The sequence below is a fragment of the Mytilus californianus genome, unplaced genomic scaffold, assembly GCF_021869535.1.
Source record: "Mytilus californianus isolate M0D057914Y unplaced genomic scaffold, xbMytCali1.0.p SCAF_11, whole genome shotgun sequence".
Lineage (NCBI taxonomy): Eukaryota > Metazoa > Mollusca > Bivalvia > Mytilida > Mytilidae > Mytilus > Mytilus californianus.
The window spans coordinates 54,644,418-54,660,936 of record NW_026262593.1 but is presented as its reverse complement, the minus strand read 5'-3'; the positions used below and the strand labels follow the sequence as shown (position 1 = coordinate 54,660,936).

Sequence of the window (16,519 nt, the reverse complement as noted above, 5' to 3'; positions counted from 1 at the left end):
CACTTAAAACCAAAAGTAAGCAGGAGTCAGAAATGTAAAAAAGGTCTTAACAGAACAGCCAAAACCTCACCCGAATAATTCAGTCCCTCCCCGTAATCGATCTCTCCCGCTACTTGTGAGGTAGCAATAAACAGTTAGGAAAAAATATTAAAATTTACCCTCATAAATTTTACCATCCCCTTTTCATTGCCTTCTTGCAATATTAAGCTTACTGTTTGTGTCATATATGTGTATATGTATGTAATCAGAATCTTCCAGAGATTTCATATCCAGTATATAAAAAAGTAAAATATAATTTCTTTTTGGTGTATCCATGGCAACAATCTGCATTTTTTTGTTATAAAATAAAGCAAAAAGGGGGAAAAGATGTGACATATTTCCCCAAAATTTGACCAAAAATAGAATTTCAATCACTTCAAGTAATACCTTTTCTGAAACTGTTTACATATATCTTTCAATAAATCCAATGAAAATCATATGTCTTTCGTCTCATTTTTTTGTAAAATTGCGTTAAAAACTTCATGTAGAAAAAAAGTGTTTGTAAACATTACATTAATGTCTGGACCGATGACCGGTCTAGCTATGAAAATACGGAGAGTCAAACAGAAAATAGCCCATAAAACATGTAAAAAATAATTCTGATGTTCTTATAAACCACCTTTGAAGGCTAAATTAGTACTCAGCTGTCTAAAAATGAATTTTATTACACAATAACTTTCATATATGAAAAATCCACCGGGGCCAAAATGCGAAACCAAACTCCTAACTGTGTATTGCTACCTGAGGGTCAGAATTCCTATAACAATAAGAACTCGTCTAGAAAACCGGATGTTGATTGATGCCCGAGCGAATTAAGTATGATTAATTGACGATTCTTCTGTGCATGGAGGCGTTCATGAAGGTATCTTAGAGCAGCTAAATATAGCCACTGAATTAATCTGGTAGGCCAAAGTATAAACCAGGCTTAAAATTGATTAAGATAGAAGTAAAAACTCACAAAAGATACCAGGCCTAAAGTTGATCAAGACAGATGCCAAAACCCGCGGCCTCAGGTTAAAATATGTTGTCTGAAGAAGTAAAAACCATAGTTTAGTATAAATAAATAATTTATAAACTGGTAACTTTTTAACACAATGGTGTTAGGCATTTTAAAGAAGAACACACACCATAACTTAAGATTTATTAATAATACAATTATAAGAGGTGGGTGACACGTCGGTGTTTATTTCGCAAATCCCGCTTTTTTAATTGCTTTTCCCCACATCTACTATTTTCTTGTTGCCCAGATCAGCTTTTTCACCCCCTATATCCCAAATCGCACTTTATTACCCCAAATATCCCACATTCTGAAATCCCCCTCCCTTATATTCCGCATCCAGAAAGCGTGTCACCCCCCTCTTATTAGTTGTGAACTTGACATATTTCTTCTGTCATGGTAATAAAGGAATCGAACGGAAAGTTAAATGCTTTATAATACATCATGATAATATAACACAAAAATGCTGATATTGATTCCGACGACAAATGCAGCAGTTCATCAATAATACATCATATATCTATTTAGTCAAATCCAGAAAAAAAAGTGACACTTTAGCCACTTCATGTTCGTGCCAAGTGTCGCGAAGACAAAGGTCACCTGTAATGAGCTGAGAGAGGGAAAATTTTAGAAGGTGAACATTAATTTTGAAGTTTGATAGTTTATGATCCATTTTTTGCTGCTTCCTTTAAGGGTTTACGATGGTTTCGATAGATCTGTTTGAAAAGTTTTATGCACAATATATTGTACATATAGGGACCCAGAAAGTTTTAACTGGTTTAATACGTTATGAAAAAGTTATGTAATTTCAGAACTTACCCAGATTGGAATAAATAGCGATAAAGTGTATTGTATTTACACTATATCATAAAAACGTGGAATAAAATAAACTATTTAACAACAAAATAAAACATGAATTGATGAAACTATTCTGTAATGATGATGCAGTGTTTGTTTGTCTACAGTGATCTTTGTTTTGACCAACACAAGATGCATATGCCATGACGTGGGCGACATAATGTTGCTCCTGGACCCCATATATCAGATGTGCCATTGGACCCTGTGCATAAATGGCGACGTCTTCTCCTCCGTGGGTTTCGGATTTCAAAGGAACTCCACTATTTCGGACATAATCTTTGTCATCTAAACGAAATAGTATATTAACAATTATTTTGAAGGAACGACAATGCTTTGTAAAGAAATTGGTCACATCTGTGAGGAACAGATAGACTTGAAACTGGCACTGAAATGTCTCTTACTAAGAACGCTTTTTTCATTTGAAATATAATTAATCCACATGACCTGTTTTAATATAACTGTTCTTTTCAGTCATATGACTTAGTAAACTTATACTCCTTATAATTATTATCCGTTGAATTATTTTTTTAAATACACTGTGACATGGATACCATTGAAAAGTCTTGATCCATTAGAAATTTTAAGCTATAAAATATGTTAAAACCAACAAAACTTTGAAGTCAAGAAGCTATTTAAGGCCTATAAACTCTACTATAAAAATGAGATGTGGTATGATTGCCAATGAGACAACTCTCCACCAGAGACCAAATGATATAAAACTTAAGAAATATAGGTCACTGTACGACCTTCAACAATGCGCAAAACCCATACCGCATAGTCAGCTATAAAAGGCTCCGAAATTACAAATGTAAAACAATTCAAACGAGAAAACTAACGGCCTGATTTATGTACAAAGCAATAAACGAAAAACAAAAAATGATAAACAACAACAAACGACAATTGTTTGTTGTTAACCACTGAATTACAGGCTCCTGACTGTGGCCAGGCAAATACATTATGTGGCGGGGTTAAACTAGTTTTCTGGCGTCAAACCCTTCCCTTTACATCAGACAGTGGTGTAACAGTGCAAAATACATATAAACTATATAAAAATCTTTGTTTTTGTGTGATGATGACATAAAAATTAGCTTCACAAGAAGAGTGTAAAGAAGCTAAAATTGTTCTTCAAATAAACGTTTTTGGTTTTTCAGTAATATCCGCCCAGTAAACTATTTTCATATAAACGACTTTTGACTCCAGTGTATACAAGTTTTAGACAGGACCAGAGGTAGGATATCTTGGTACTTAGACAAGTTAGAGCAACTACAAAAAGTAAATCAAGCTTACAATCGGTGCAATTAGGGGGAAAATCAAATGTTTTCGGATGTTTTTTTCGTGTATAGAAAACATAAAACAGTTAATTGTTTCCTCAAATTGCACCGATTGTAAACTTGATTTTACTTCCTTAGTTGGTCTCACTTGAACAAGTACGAAAATTTCTTAACAGAGTGTGTAACCTGTCGAAAATCCATAGTCAAAAGGCTGTAATAGGAAAATAGATTATTGAATAATGCAATAGCTTATTAACTATGTTGATGGCATGTATCTAATTGAACTTGAAATAAATGATATGACAGATATAGTTATGTCTGCCTCAAATCAAGACTCAATAATGACTTCAATATCAATGGACACTTACAAGATGTTGTAGCAACATGCATGTTCTTGTTTTTTTTTTTTTTTTTATCCCATTATGCAGATTTTCATCGAATTTTACATGTAATGTACAGCGGCACAACAGGTACATCTAATGAAACAAGAACTGCATACATGGAGCAGGTTCATTCTTGTCCATGTTGGATTAATCATATTTTATTTTATCATCTTTTCAATGATTATATTAGGTTTTTGACTTTCAAATAATTTTGGCCTCGAGCATCACTGAAGAGACATTAATTGTCGAAATGGATGCCGTAAAACTGATATCTCTTCATTCTCTGTTGTTTATTTGTCTGTTGCTCAGATTTTTTATCTTCTGTAAAGTGGTTCGGGACTGTTGATTATCTTTTCGAGTTTTTGGTGCTATCTGCCTTCCTTCGACACATGGTTATTGCTCATCTCGTCGTCAGCTTCTTTCGTTGTATGCAGACAGAGGTAAATAAACATTGCTTCTAAACAATACAAAACACCAAAACATAATGATTAACGACATAAAATGCTGATTATATGTTTACTCACGTAAATCTTCTACTTCATCTAATGGGTCAGTTCTTCCTGACCCTGACGTGTTAAATCCTGGTCCATTAGCATACAATAGTGTAGTATAAGCTTTGCCGTCTAACGGATACCATTGACGAAAAAGAGGGTCTACTACACCTGAAATCACAGAATAAAAAAATAGTGCTCTAAATTCAAAACTTGTGTATTTAACAGAGTATTTTGAAAAGGACTGTTTTGGTTCTCCTCTGTCTAATGTGGAAGGATCATATGAAATTTTCCGAAAGTATCAATGTTCTTTATTTTTTTTACTTTTGATTAAAAACCTTTCAAAAGAAATTCCTAACATCAAATAAATAAAAAGTAAATCACGTTTATAAGCAACAACTAGTTAAAAGATTAATGCATTTTACACAATTTACAGCTGCCAAAATCCTTTTTTAAAGTCAACAAATGTAAAATAATTTCACCTAGTATGTCATTGCCTCGTTTTGGATATCCAGCAATATTGAACACATGAGAGTGGTCGGCAGTGACGACAATCAATGTTTCTTTCTCATCAGTAAGTGCTACAGCCTCTCTCACGGCGTCTTCCAAGCTTAATGTCTCATACAAGGCTTTTTTAGCTTTTCCATCATGATGTCCATGATCAATACGACCGCCTAAAATTAAGGGAATTGTACATTCATGGATTTTATAAAGTGTCTGTAAGGTATGTATGTCCTAAATCAATTAGCCATGGTCAAATGATATATGAGTGTAATAAACTATAGGAAAATATTAATGAGAAACGTACTTCAGTTGAGCCTATTCATATGCTTTAAACAACTAAAAAAGAAAGCCAATGAAATTGATAGCAATGAGAAGCTGTAAATAATATGAATGTACATAAAGAGTAACATTTTTTTATAATAATTAATTTCTTCTTTACATATCCAAACTCTGTTCAATAACTGCCTGTATTGATTCTTTTGTACTGGACGCACATTTGTATTGACTGACACGTTTACTTTACCTTCTACCATAAGAAAGAATCCATTATCGTTTTTGCTAAGTATCTGAATTGCTTTCCTGACTAACTCGGGCAATGAAGGTTCTCCTTTATCACTGTGGTCCCGTTCTAATTCATAGTCTAGATGGTCTAGCTGGAAAAGTCCTAAAACAGAAGGGAACTGAGCAATTGTGTAATTCGTGTAGCGTGTTTTTGTTTTTTTTAATTTTGAACGAAGAATTTGTTTTGTAGTTATCAGAATGATTCAGTTTACAATCAAAATAAATGACAAACATATATTTTCATTTCTTTTTTATAATTTGGCAAGTTTTTATTCCTTTGGGAAGTTACAAACGCAATTGTGATAAAATAGATAGTGTTTGTTGACATCAAATATTTCTTCATTCATCCTAAAACATTTAATTAGGAGAATCAAAAGAGTGGCTTTAACAGAACGACATCAGTCGGCTAACATCAGTGCCACCTGAGAAATGTTCAGTTATGATTTGAATATGATTGCCAAATACATCAATTGATAATTTGCAATCAAAAAGGGTCTTTACCAAAACACTGGTTGAATGAATTGAATGATCTTTATTCTCATAAACCAAATTCATAGTTACAGAGAAGATATTACAATAATAACAAATATTAAATATAGCATGTCTGGTTGTTGTATGGATAATACAATCAGGATTGACAGTTTGTTATCAGCAGCTTATAATATAAACATATGATTAAAACCAATTTTCAAGTCAGGAATATGACAGTTGTTACCATTCGTTACGTTGGTTGATAAATTCGAGAGTTTGGTTTTGTCAGTTTGTATGGCCTACCCCTTGATGAATACACTTTATAGTTCGGTATCATTGTTTTTTTTTCTTTTTTTCAATGGAGACAAGTGTGCTTAAAAATAATCCACATCACGCATGCTAGACCTGATTTTTCTTTAAGTCAAGGTAATAAAACATTTAAAGTATCCACACCTAGCAATTATAAAATAAAATGGAATCCAAAATCGAATCAGCAGTTTAAGTTATATATAGCAATAGTTTACCAGTATTCTAAAAACTGTTAGAAAAATATAAAAATTATATAATTAAAAGATAGAAAACAAAAACTTGGGAAACCATATGTACTCCAACCAGAGCAAGACCGGGTTCGTCAAAAAAGGTGAGGGTTTATTGTTATGCATTAATGACATGCTATGCGAATTCGCACACAGTCAAATTGTCACAATAGAGTTTAGGATTGGTTGATTGATTAATGTGAAATACACAAATCAAAAGCAAAACGACAGGTTGAAAACATTAGAAATTAAAATTTCATTAAAATTAGACTGATATCATGTGTTCTGGAAGGGTAAGCATGCAAACGTTTATTTGTGATTTTGTTTTCTGGAATGTTTTATTTCACAATCTGTCTTTGCAAAAGTATGTTTTTTTTTGTTAAAAATGAAAAAAATACTCTTTACATGTGTGTACTAATTTAGGTCGTTTGATTATTTTTTAAGGTTTTTTGTAATTTGCGCGCGTCGTTGTTGAAAGCATAATAAATCAGCCTTACCTAGTAAGTAATCTGTTTTTGCTGGATCTATAGCGTTGAAATCCGAGTTGTTCCAAACATATTTGTAAGTAGCACCTCTTTCCTCTTTGTCTAATTTCCACATCTGGTCGGATAGAAAAAACAAGAATAATTATTGAAATCTGTGTTGTGGAAAGACAACAACACCTAAGGGTTACAACCCTTAAAGACTACACAGAACATTACATAAAACCTTACACGAAACACCAAACATTGGGTTACACGTGACTCACTTTAAACCCCACGTCAATTCCAATGGGTGAATAAGTGAAACTGGCCGTGGCTTAAGGCATTTGCTCCTTGTGCATTTCCTTTTAACGTGGAAAATAAAAAAAAAGAGGGACAGAACATATAAATTACTTTTTTGGAAGATATCAAGGACACATGAAATAAATGGATGAAGGTTGAAAAGTAAAAAAATATACAAAACTTAGAATTTTTAGAAATATTAAGGATTTTCTACCCCAGGAATAGATTACCTTGGCTGTATTTGGCAAAACCTTTCGGAATTTTGGGTTCTCAATGCTCTTAAACTTTGAACTTTATGTGGCCTTTTTATTTTTTTTTCATTCGAGTGTAACTGATTAGTCTTTTGTAAACGAAACGCACGTCTGGCGTACAAAATTTTAAGGGTGGTATCTATGATGAGTTTATTTACTTAAACACAAAAGGGGGTTCATGCCACAATTCAAACGTCTATGCCAATTAAAATTAGTCAGACCATGACAACATATTGAATATACCATGCAATTTTACAAATGATCGGAGTAGCTATGGATATCGTGAAAGTATGTTGTCAGCTGATTAGGGAAGAGGCTCGGGTAATTCTTTCCACGGTTAAAGGGATATAACTCAAATATTTATCTGAACAATACAAACCTGTATGAGATCTAAACCGTCGCGTCTGCCTTTCGCACTGTTGACCTTTTTTGTTTCAGGGTCAACAGACGTGTTTGTCATGAAATACTGTCTACCGCCACCTAGTATAACCTAAAATGTTTAAATGTCTATATAATTGTTATATTTTTAAACCAAAAAAATCCGCAAATAAATGCTGTTTAAATGTTCATCTGATCTGATTTTCATTTTGTTAGAACATTATAACATCGCAAACCATAACAATAATTATACAAGGTTCTTTTTTTCAAATGACGAAAACAAAACAAACCAAAAAGTAAATAACAAAATAAACGTGTGAAAGCTACAAACGTATACATGCAAATAATCTAAAAGCCAAACACATGGCACACAATACGTTTTTTAGAGAACATTTTTTTGTTTTAAAATGAGTATCAGTTTTAAAAATAGAATGTTTCAAAAGAACAATTAGTGCTTTAATCATCTACCCTATGTAGGTTTTAAGACGTGCAATGCAGGTGGTCTTTGAAAATGAGTTTCTGATTGAAAAAGATATAAAACCTGAAATAAACAGGAACTATGAAGCTGTTTTTCCAATAATTTAGAACTTTGCTTATATAAATAGTATCGATTATTTTTTTAAAGTGTTAGTGTTTGGAAATAAAGAACAACCATAGTCATACACAACAATACTTTAAGGTTCATAGCTATACATAATTAAAAAAAAAATAGAATTGAACCACAGAGAACACCATCGTCTTCGGGAATTGAATTATCATATTCTATAGTAGGCACTTACTTTTTCTCGATTCCTTGTTATACAAGCATACACATATCGAGACACATATAGAGTAAATCTGACGTAGATATGTGCTGCTGTTGAAAATATTAACTGTCCACTTTATGCAGCTCATAGTTGATCCTATGTACTCACCAATTCTGCAGTCTACTACCGTGGCAAGACATTCTCCATTTCGTATGTCTCAGGCAATGACAGACAAGTAAACGTAGCTGATGTCTCTATTTTTGCAAGTGGGTATACTGCTGTCGGTTCTTCGAAATTGCATAGTTTCCTTAAACTTCCATTTACTTATGTGTTGTTTTATACGTCTATTTTTCCAATAAAGGTAATAACTTACTGACCTGATGTCGTAACTCGACTTGTGAAAAAATATTTTGTAATATTTTTACGATGGAAATCAAATAACTTATGGATGCAAACGGTTTCAGCCATTGTCTTACCTTTAAGCAGTATATAATCAAACAATGTTTTCTTTTTGTGGGAATGGATATATTTTGTTAGTTTAGATAAAATTTCGAAGTTACGAAAAAAATGGCGACCAATTGATTTTCAAACGTAGACGATCTTCGACATTTGTTCATTCAAATAATTAAATTTAACTCCAGTGTTTATATTACAATTAAATTTGATACGTAATTGTTATTCTAATAATACCCTAGTGCATAGCTAGATCAAGGAGATATAAAGTCATAACACCGACGTTATCAAAGAAAACAAACATGGCACCTGATCAAGACAAGATTTTGACAAGACCTATGTAGTTTAGTTTTGTCCGATTCTAAATGAAATTATTTCATGATTTTATTAAATTAATAAAAGACAACCTCAAATGGATGTTAACTGAAGTCAAATGTATATATTTTTCAGTTTTCTAAATCCTCTGTCACACGGGTAACTAGTAAATATACATAATCCTAATTAAACCAGTAATTAACATGCAGAGGTACCGAATCTAAATATGACAGGAATAGTTGCATATGAAATGCTAAAATCCGTTTTCTTATTGTTTAATGGAGATTGCCAAGTCAATCTTACGAATAGATATACGGTGGGAAATAGATAATTAAGACAAATTCTCATTGATATGTCGGGTCTATGGAAATTCGCGGTTTTCAACAGCAGCAACGATAAAACGGCGGGATGTATTTACTGTATATATGTATACTCTAATAAAATGGATTCTGGAAAAGCAACTTCTTATTTAAAAATATGATCACGCAAATCTAGAAAACCATGACGATTTCTAGGGTACAATTTCAATTATTATAGTTTTATCAACGTTTCTTGAACTGGTCAGAACCGATTAAAATATAAAGAATTGGAGAACCTATACTAACCTGCATATCAGACAGGTCTTATATAAGTAAATATGCTCTACTTACCTGGATATCAGATTGGTCTTCTTTGAGTAAATATGCTCTACTTGCATGTACCCGCATATCAGATTGGTCTACTATGTGTTGGTATGCTCTACTTACCCGCATATCAGATTGGTCTACTATGAGTTGGTATGCTCTACTTACCCGCATATTAGATAGTCTACTATGAGTTGGTATGCTCTACTTACCTGCATATCAGATTGGTCTACTATGAGTTGGTATGCTATATCTTTGCACTCGCCATGATCAGCTGGTAGTTTAATATCACTCTCCCATTCTCTCTGTGGTGCATGAGCGTATGCTGCAGCTGGAGTAGCATGTGTGACACGTGTAGAAGTCACTATTCCTGTACTTTTACCTAAAGCACAAGCAATGATTTGATGATAGTGAACAACAAAACCAAACAAACACAATACCTTTTCGCTCGCCTTCTTTAAAGATGAAACAATCAAGTAGTATAATATGAGCTATAATGCTGCAAAATACCAATATTAATAGGAAAGTGGACATTTTAAATATTTCATGAATGTCACGTGGTACAAGACTCCTGGTATGACGAATGGCGTAGACAACGAAGCTGATCAATATGTTCTCGTTACAATTGCAAAGTATGGCTAAGATAAAATTAAATATGCCAGTTTATGAAATTGTGCGATTACATATTTACGGTCGTCTCCAACCGGTGCAATTTAGAGCTTAACATTTCGTTTGGTGAAGGCCACTTGATATCCATATTTAGTAAATCTGGTTCATGGGATAATGTTTATACACCTACAGTACATTTCCTTATTCAAATGAGATTAAATCTAACAAGTGAATAATAGCGTTACAGGTAAATACAAACTATATATTCAGGTGCCTTCTATAGCATAGTATGGGTTTTGCACATTGTTGAAGGGCGTACCAGGGGCGGATCCAGCCATTTATAAAAGGTTCCTAACCCAGGATAAAAGGGGAGGGGCTGTTCCAACTATATGTCCCCATTCAAAATTCAAATGCATTTATCGTCAAAAAAGTGTATATGCATTTATTAACACAAAATGAAATAAACAAACCAGCAAATTTTGACCAATTCACCATGCCATCCACTTTTGCATTTTTAATTGAAGAACAATTTGCATATTTGGCTCTTCCATCAACACCTATTGTATAGTAGTTTGCTTTAATACCCGTCATAAGGGCGGTCGCTGTTGCACCCGAGTCTGGTGTCTGTTTGTCTATGTTGTAAGTCTGCAATTATAAAAAAAAATATCAAGGTACTGTGTGAACTATTACATATTCATATTAATTCTATCAACAGCTAAACATGACCGATTAAATGATATATGGATGACAACAGACGCGGATCCAGGATTTTGAAAAGGAAGCAGCGGGTCTGGCAAGCAAACATTTTGAGTGATTCTTGTATTAAGTCTATGCATTTATCATATTTGAAGCTCCATAAGTTGGTCCCCCCCTAGCGGTCCCCACTTCTAAATCTGCCTGTGGCTAAACATCCATCTGCTTATACTCAGGGATGGAAATCAAGATCTCCGATAACCGATGCAAGACATGCTAGCTACCACCTGACAACCAAAGTAGTTGCCAAAAGATGGAAGATGAACTTGTCAGGAATATGACAGTTATTTTCCATTCGTTTGATGTGTTTGAGCTTTTGATTTTGCCATTCGATAAGGGACTTTCCATTTTGAATTTTCCTTGGAGTTCGGTATTTTTGTTATTTTACTTTGTCCATATGTGGAAATATGTCACTTAAATCAAATCTCTATTGATTTGATATTCCAGAAAGATATTCCGAAATAACTTGTTTCAAACAAGCGATTTTTTCGAAAGGGCGGTGATATTTCTTGAGGAAACTCACAAGATTATCTTTACCTTAGTACGTCATATACGATAAAATATATAACTTAAAGATAGAATTTCACAGCAATTGTTTAAAATGTAATTTTCTTAACAAATGATATTGTTTCATTACAGAGCAAAAATGCAGACACTATTCATGAAAAATGTCTCATATCTCGCATATTGAACTCTTTTTGTTTATGTATATTTTCCGCAACACCTGCTGTTTTCGTTTTGTAAATAGATAGATATGAAACAGATTCTCTATTGGCAAATTGTATTCCATAGTAAGGAATTCTGGTCTATTTTTAGGTAATTTATAACTTGCGTATATTGATCAATATCGTTTATCCGACCTGGTATATAAAGTTCTCTTTTCAGAAAAACGTTATTTTTTCGACTGGTACTACAGTATAATACGATTCCCAAGGGCTTGGCATTTTTCGGAACATTCTAACAAGAAAGTAAGCTATAAACCCGCTATGCATGATTATAACGGTTTTCGTTTTGACGTTTATGTAAATACAGTCGCCATAATGACTTTGTTGACTAGTTTTGGAATATCTATTTGAATAAAAGAAAATGTATGTCAAAGAGACAGCAATCCATCGACACAAAGAAACGAAATACGTCTTGAGTGCTTATAATATGCCAAGCCTTAGATCTAGAGTCTTCACATTTTTGAATACATTTTGCAGGGACTATCAACACACAATTCCACAAATGTGCGGCATATAAAATAGTTCTTCCGGTCAAGGCATTATTTCTAGCGACTATCATTACCTTGGCAAGAGCGACATGTGGAAACTTTTCAAACTCTAAAACAGTTTCCTCTCCGGGTCGACCTTGTTTCTGACCCCGCAGTATCCTGGCTGCTGTAACAGTTGACACGCCCATCCCATCACCGATGAACAAAATGACATTCTTAGCCACATTAGTGTTGAGCTTACGATTCAGTGCATTCTTTAAAATTTCTTGAGATTCTTTCCTCCATACGTATGCTTCTGAAATAAAGAAAAATGGTACTTTGATATTTGGTTTATCAATCGACACTGATCGTTCTATACCCCAAGGAAAGATTGAAGTATAGATTTTTTACAACCTGGACTTTTCTCGTTCAAAAGTTACTCGTGCTGACTGACCACTGTGACTGACGTCCGTTTGGCTTAATATTATTTCTATAAACATGATAAATACACAGCCACATCTGGTTGGAATAAGGACGTTAAATTAGGTGCCACATCTAGTCAGAATCACGTGGTCAGAATATGGACGTTAACGTTGTAGAGCGTCATTCATTCTGCTCGTGAAATGACACTTGAAAGAAATGGCTATCAGGAGTCTTTATGTGATGTATTGTATACCGTTACATTTCTGCCCTTACAGCAAATTATCTCCCTCCAGTTGGCTACCAATCATTCAAACACCTCGGATGATTCCGCCACACTTCTAAGTGTGCAGGTTCAGAACCAGTATTTTGAAAGGGGACCGAACAAGACAACATTAGGACTTGGACTTTATGTCTATGCATTAACAATCATAGCTAGGTCCATAAGGGGCGTCCCCTAGCCTTTATTAAATCTGCCTCTGGTGTTTGAGGAACGAACCACCGGATCTAGGACATCGAGCATCACTGGCCCTTCATTCCAGAGGCACCTCATGGGGGTGTCCAAGTAATCACATAATAACAAATGTTTTGCCAATATAATGATATTATCATTAATTTTTTTTAACAAGATAATCAAATAATCAAAAATACAGTCCTAGATTATCAAATAATCAAATAATCATGAAATATTTGGTCTGGTAATCAAATAATCACTATAAATACGGCCAAGTAATCACATAATCAAAAACCCCATGAGGAGGCTCATTCCAGTTCGTTCATTCAGCTGAAACTACGTTTATTTTCAATTTATCATTAATTTAGGTTCTTTGGGCGTATGATACGCAAGCAAGAATAACGAATAAATCAATGTAGGCGAAAATATATCCTTGGTGCAAAACAGATCAATGGAAACGATATTTGCTTTAATAACTACCTTATTTTATATCCTTTCTCCCTTTTCGGTCTACAAATTTGTATGTAGTATTTCTTTTTAAATCGAAAAGCGGCGAACAAAACTTTCGATCTACAAATTAACATGCTAAACCCTGCTTAATAAACCTGGAAATCGCTGAAGTTAAAATTCAGACCTATCCCATCTGGCGTGCTCGTACTCATATGAGGACAACGAAATCAGAGATATATATATTAATTATATTGTAAACCTGGCGGTGTAATGTATTCATCTCTCGAACTACAACTCCACTTTATCAACCTTGGTGAGTAATGTCTTCTTCTTTCGGTCTACAAATCGACATCTCTCCATCCCACTTTGCTTATTTACATCGTCACATGTTAACAGAAATAAGAAGATGTGGTATGAGTGCCAATGAGTCAACTCTCAACCCAAGTCACAATGTGTAAAAAGTAAACAATTATAGGTCAAAGTACGGCCTTCAACACGGAGCCTTGGCTCACACCGAACAGTAAGCTATAAAGGGCCCCAAAATTACTAGTGTAAAACAATTCAAACAGGAAAACCAACGGTCTAATCTATATAAAAACGAGAAACGAGAAACACTTAAGAACCACATCAACAATGGACAACCACTGAACAACAGGTTCCTGACTAAGGACAGGTGCATGTTTGTTTTATTTCAATCTAGTGCCAAAAGCAAAGTTTGATTTTCCTCGAAAGCTGTACTGACAATTATAAGATCTATGTTCTTATCGGTGTTGAATAAAAGGACGGTGTCATTTTGAGGAGCAGGAACCCGTATTCCGCGTTCTTAAATGGAAATTATACAAAAAAGGAACGCTTTTAAAAAGCAGTGAAAAGTGTAATATTTTAGCAAAAGATGAATTGTGGTTCTGTGATTTACCATTTTTTTATATAGGGGCCTTTCGCTCCTTAATCGGTTAGCCCCTTTTTCTATGAAAAAAAATCGGGATATTTTCCGACCTATTTGTCTCAACAAAAACAATATGTGTGTAACATGTATATAGTCTAGTTATTTTTTTGTTGGTTCCGTTTTGATTTTTTAGGCCCATATGACCAGTCCAGATAGCAACTTTTGTATCAATGTTTAAAATGCCAAAAATGTACAATAAAATTGGATTTTTAGTGGGTTTTTTTTGCGGTTATATGATTCTATACTTTTATTTATTCGGACAGCGACCATTTATCTTTTGTGGTGAGCACGTTTTTTTGTTTTTTTGTTTTTTTTTTCTCGCTCGGGACAAACATCTTTATCTATTTAAATTATTTTTTTATTCAATAACATGCAGGAGGGTCTGGATGGAAGTCCTTTAGTTCCGTATTTTTTAAGCCATGTTTCTCTTTTCTTTATAAATAGATCATGTTGCCCATCCAGACCGTCCTCATGCAAGAGCAATTTTCTTTTTTTTTTTACTCAATGTTGCGTTGTTTCAAGTAATTATGACGTCTTAAAAGGCCATTTCATAAATCCCCCCCCCCCCCCCCCCCCCACCATCACCACCAAATGAATCAGCAATTCATGAGTAGTTGGTGCCTTCTTTTGAAAATCTACTGATTGCCACTTTTCCGGCACAAATCTTATAACTTAGCTATAAGAAGATGTGGTATGAGTGCCAATGAGACAACTCTCCATCCAAGTAAACCATTATATGTCAACTTAGCCTGTATTTATTTAAATGCAATAATCAGTATTTTAGTTCAAGTTCCGGTAGACGTTAGAATGACTCGGGAAAAATATTAAAAAGTAACGTGATTTTCAAACCTTCATGACATATCCGTATAAACAAGGTCAAATCTCCGACGTTCCCAAATTTGACCCTCTTTTATTGTTCGACTGGTTTAATTAATTACATTAAGGTGTAATTTAGTTATCAGGTTGCGTAATATCTTACCTGTAGGGTACCTGTATAGGTGATGAAAGGTTAAAATGTAATCGCAAAACATTAGTCACGTGTTTTTCGAAATATTATTATAAAATTTCACAATATATACTAGCTTTATGAAATAAAATTAATAAAGGGGTAATTAACTGACAGAAAACTATATTTTCAACAAATATAATGAACGCAAGTCTGACTGAAAATCAATTCAAATATCAAACAAAATATCAATAAAGAGAAATGACATTTAAAAAACCTACCTTGTGCGTAAATATAGTTCCAAAATAGAATAAATAGTGTGGAGAAAAGAACCACGTGTTTATCACATGGAGTCATTTTAGCATGTAATACTTTTAAATTTTAAATTGCCGTAGGTGTTAAAATGCGTTGACCAAACGGTAGTCAAAACCGACAAAATAAACAAAACCCTTAATCAAGAAATCAAGGCTCTGATAAACCCATTATATCCATTTGATTAAATGATCAATTGGATTAAATCGATATTTACAAGGATCAATCGCAAATGCCCCCTTTCCGATAATTATGAAAAACAACCAGACTGTGTCATCAGACTTAAAAAGGATATGATTGCATCATAGATATGCAGAATTTTGTCATCTTTTCCGATCGTTGGTATACAATGGTATAGTTTATTGAAAATAATGCACTGTTATACCCCAATGAAGTTGATTGCATACACGAAAACAAAATAACACATTACATAATACATCACAAAAATAACAAAAAAGACATCAATTCATATTATGTACATATCGTGCAGTTGTTGAATCCACTCTCCTCAGTGACCACGACTTTTTAATAAATGGAGCCGTATACCGCATAACTGACGGACATGAAAGACATAAAATCAATTTATCCATCTCATCTATATAATTTTTAAAAAACCGAAGATGATCGAATTATTTATTTCTGTCGAGTTTGAATTCCAGGTTTTCTTTTTTCTTCTTCTCTACGTTGGTAATTACTGTGATTCTAAATGACCGTGATTATGTTGAAATAAGATATGAAAAACTTTCGAAACATCTTAAAATGTAGCTGGGACATAATATATTGGCATGCAGTATAA

At 33.7% G+C, this 16,519-nt stretch overlaps 1 protein-coding gene across 2 annotated transcripts; it reads right to left on the bottom strand.

Moving 5' to 3' along the window:
• Nucleotides 1–1,088: 1,088 nt before the first annotated feature.
• LOC127720343 (alkaline phosphatase, tissue-nonspecific isozyme-like) lies at nt 1,089–16,030 on the bottom strand. 2 transcript variants are annotated; one of them, XM_052226924.1, is made up of 10 exons: nt 15,693–16,030; nt 12,291–12,511; nt 10,721–10,895; nt 9,854–10,023; nt 7,506–7,616; nt 6,609–6,711; nt 5,067–5,207; nt 4,522–4,713; nt 4,073–4,210; nt 1,089–2,179 (listed from the first exon to the last, which is right to left on the bottom strand). In XM_052226924.1, the coding sequence occupies exons 1-10, from the start codon at nt 15,766–15,768 to the stop codon at nt 1,902–1,904; spliced, it is 1,605 nt and encodes a 534-aa protein (XP_052082884.1). In that variant the 5' UTR covers nt 15,769–16,030; the 3' UTR covers nt 1,089–1,901. The 2 variants fall into 2 exon arrangements, with proteins under 2 accessions (XP_052082884.1, XP_052082885.1); XM_052226925.1 differs by lacking the exon at nt 15,693–16,030 and adding an exon at nt 15,315–15,671.
• Between the last annotated feature and the right edge of the window lie 489 nt (nt 16,031–16,519).

Bases quoted from the DNA above. Each gene is read 5' to 3' on its own strand.
- LOC127720343 (XM_052226924.1), bottom strand. From the start codon at position 15,768: ATGACTCCATGTGATAAACACGTGGTTCTTTTCTCCACACTATTTATT. The intron at 7,617-9,853 runs GTAAGTAGAGCA...TAAACATTTTAG, and splicing joins TAGACCAATCTGATATGCAG to GTTATACTAGGTGGCGGTAG. The intron at 2,180-4,072 runs GTGAGTAAACAT...TATTTCGTTTAG, and splicing joins AGATGAAGTAGAAGATTTAC to ATGACAAAGATTATGTCCGA.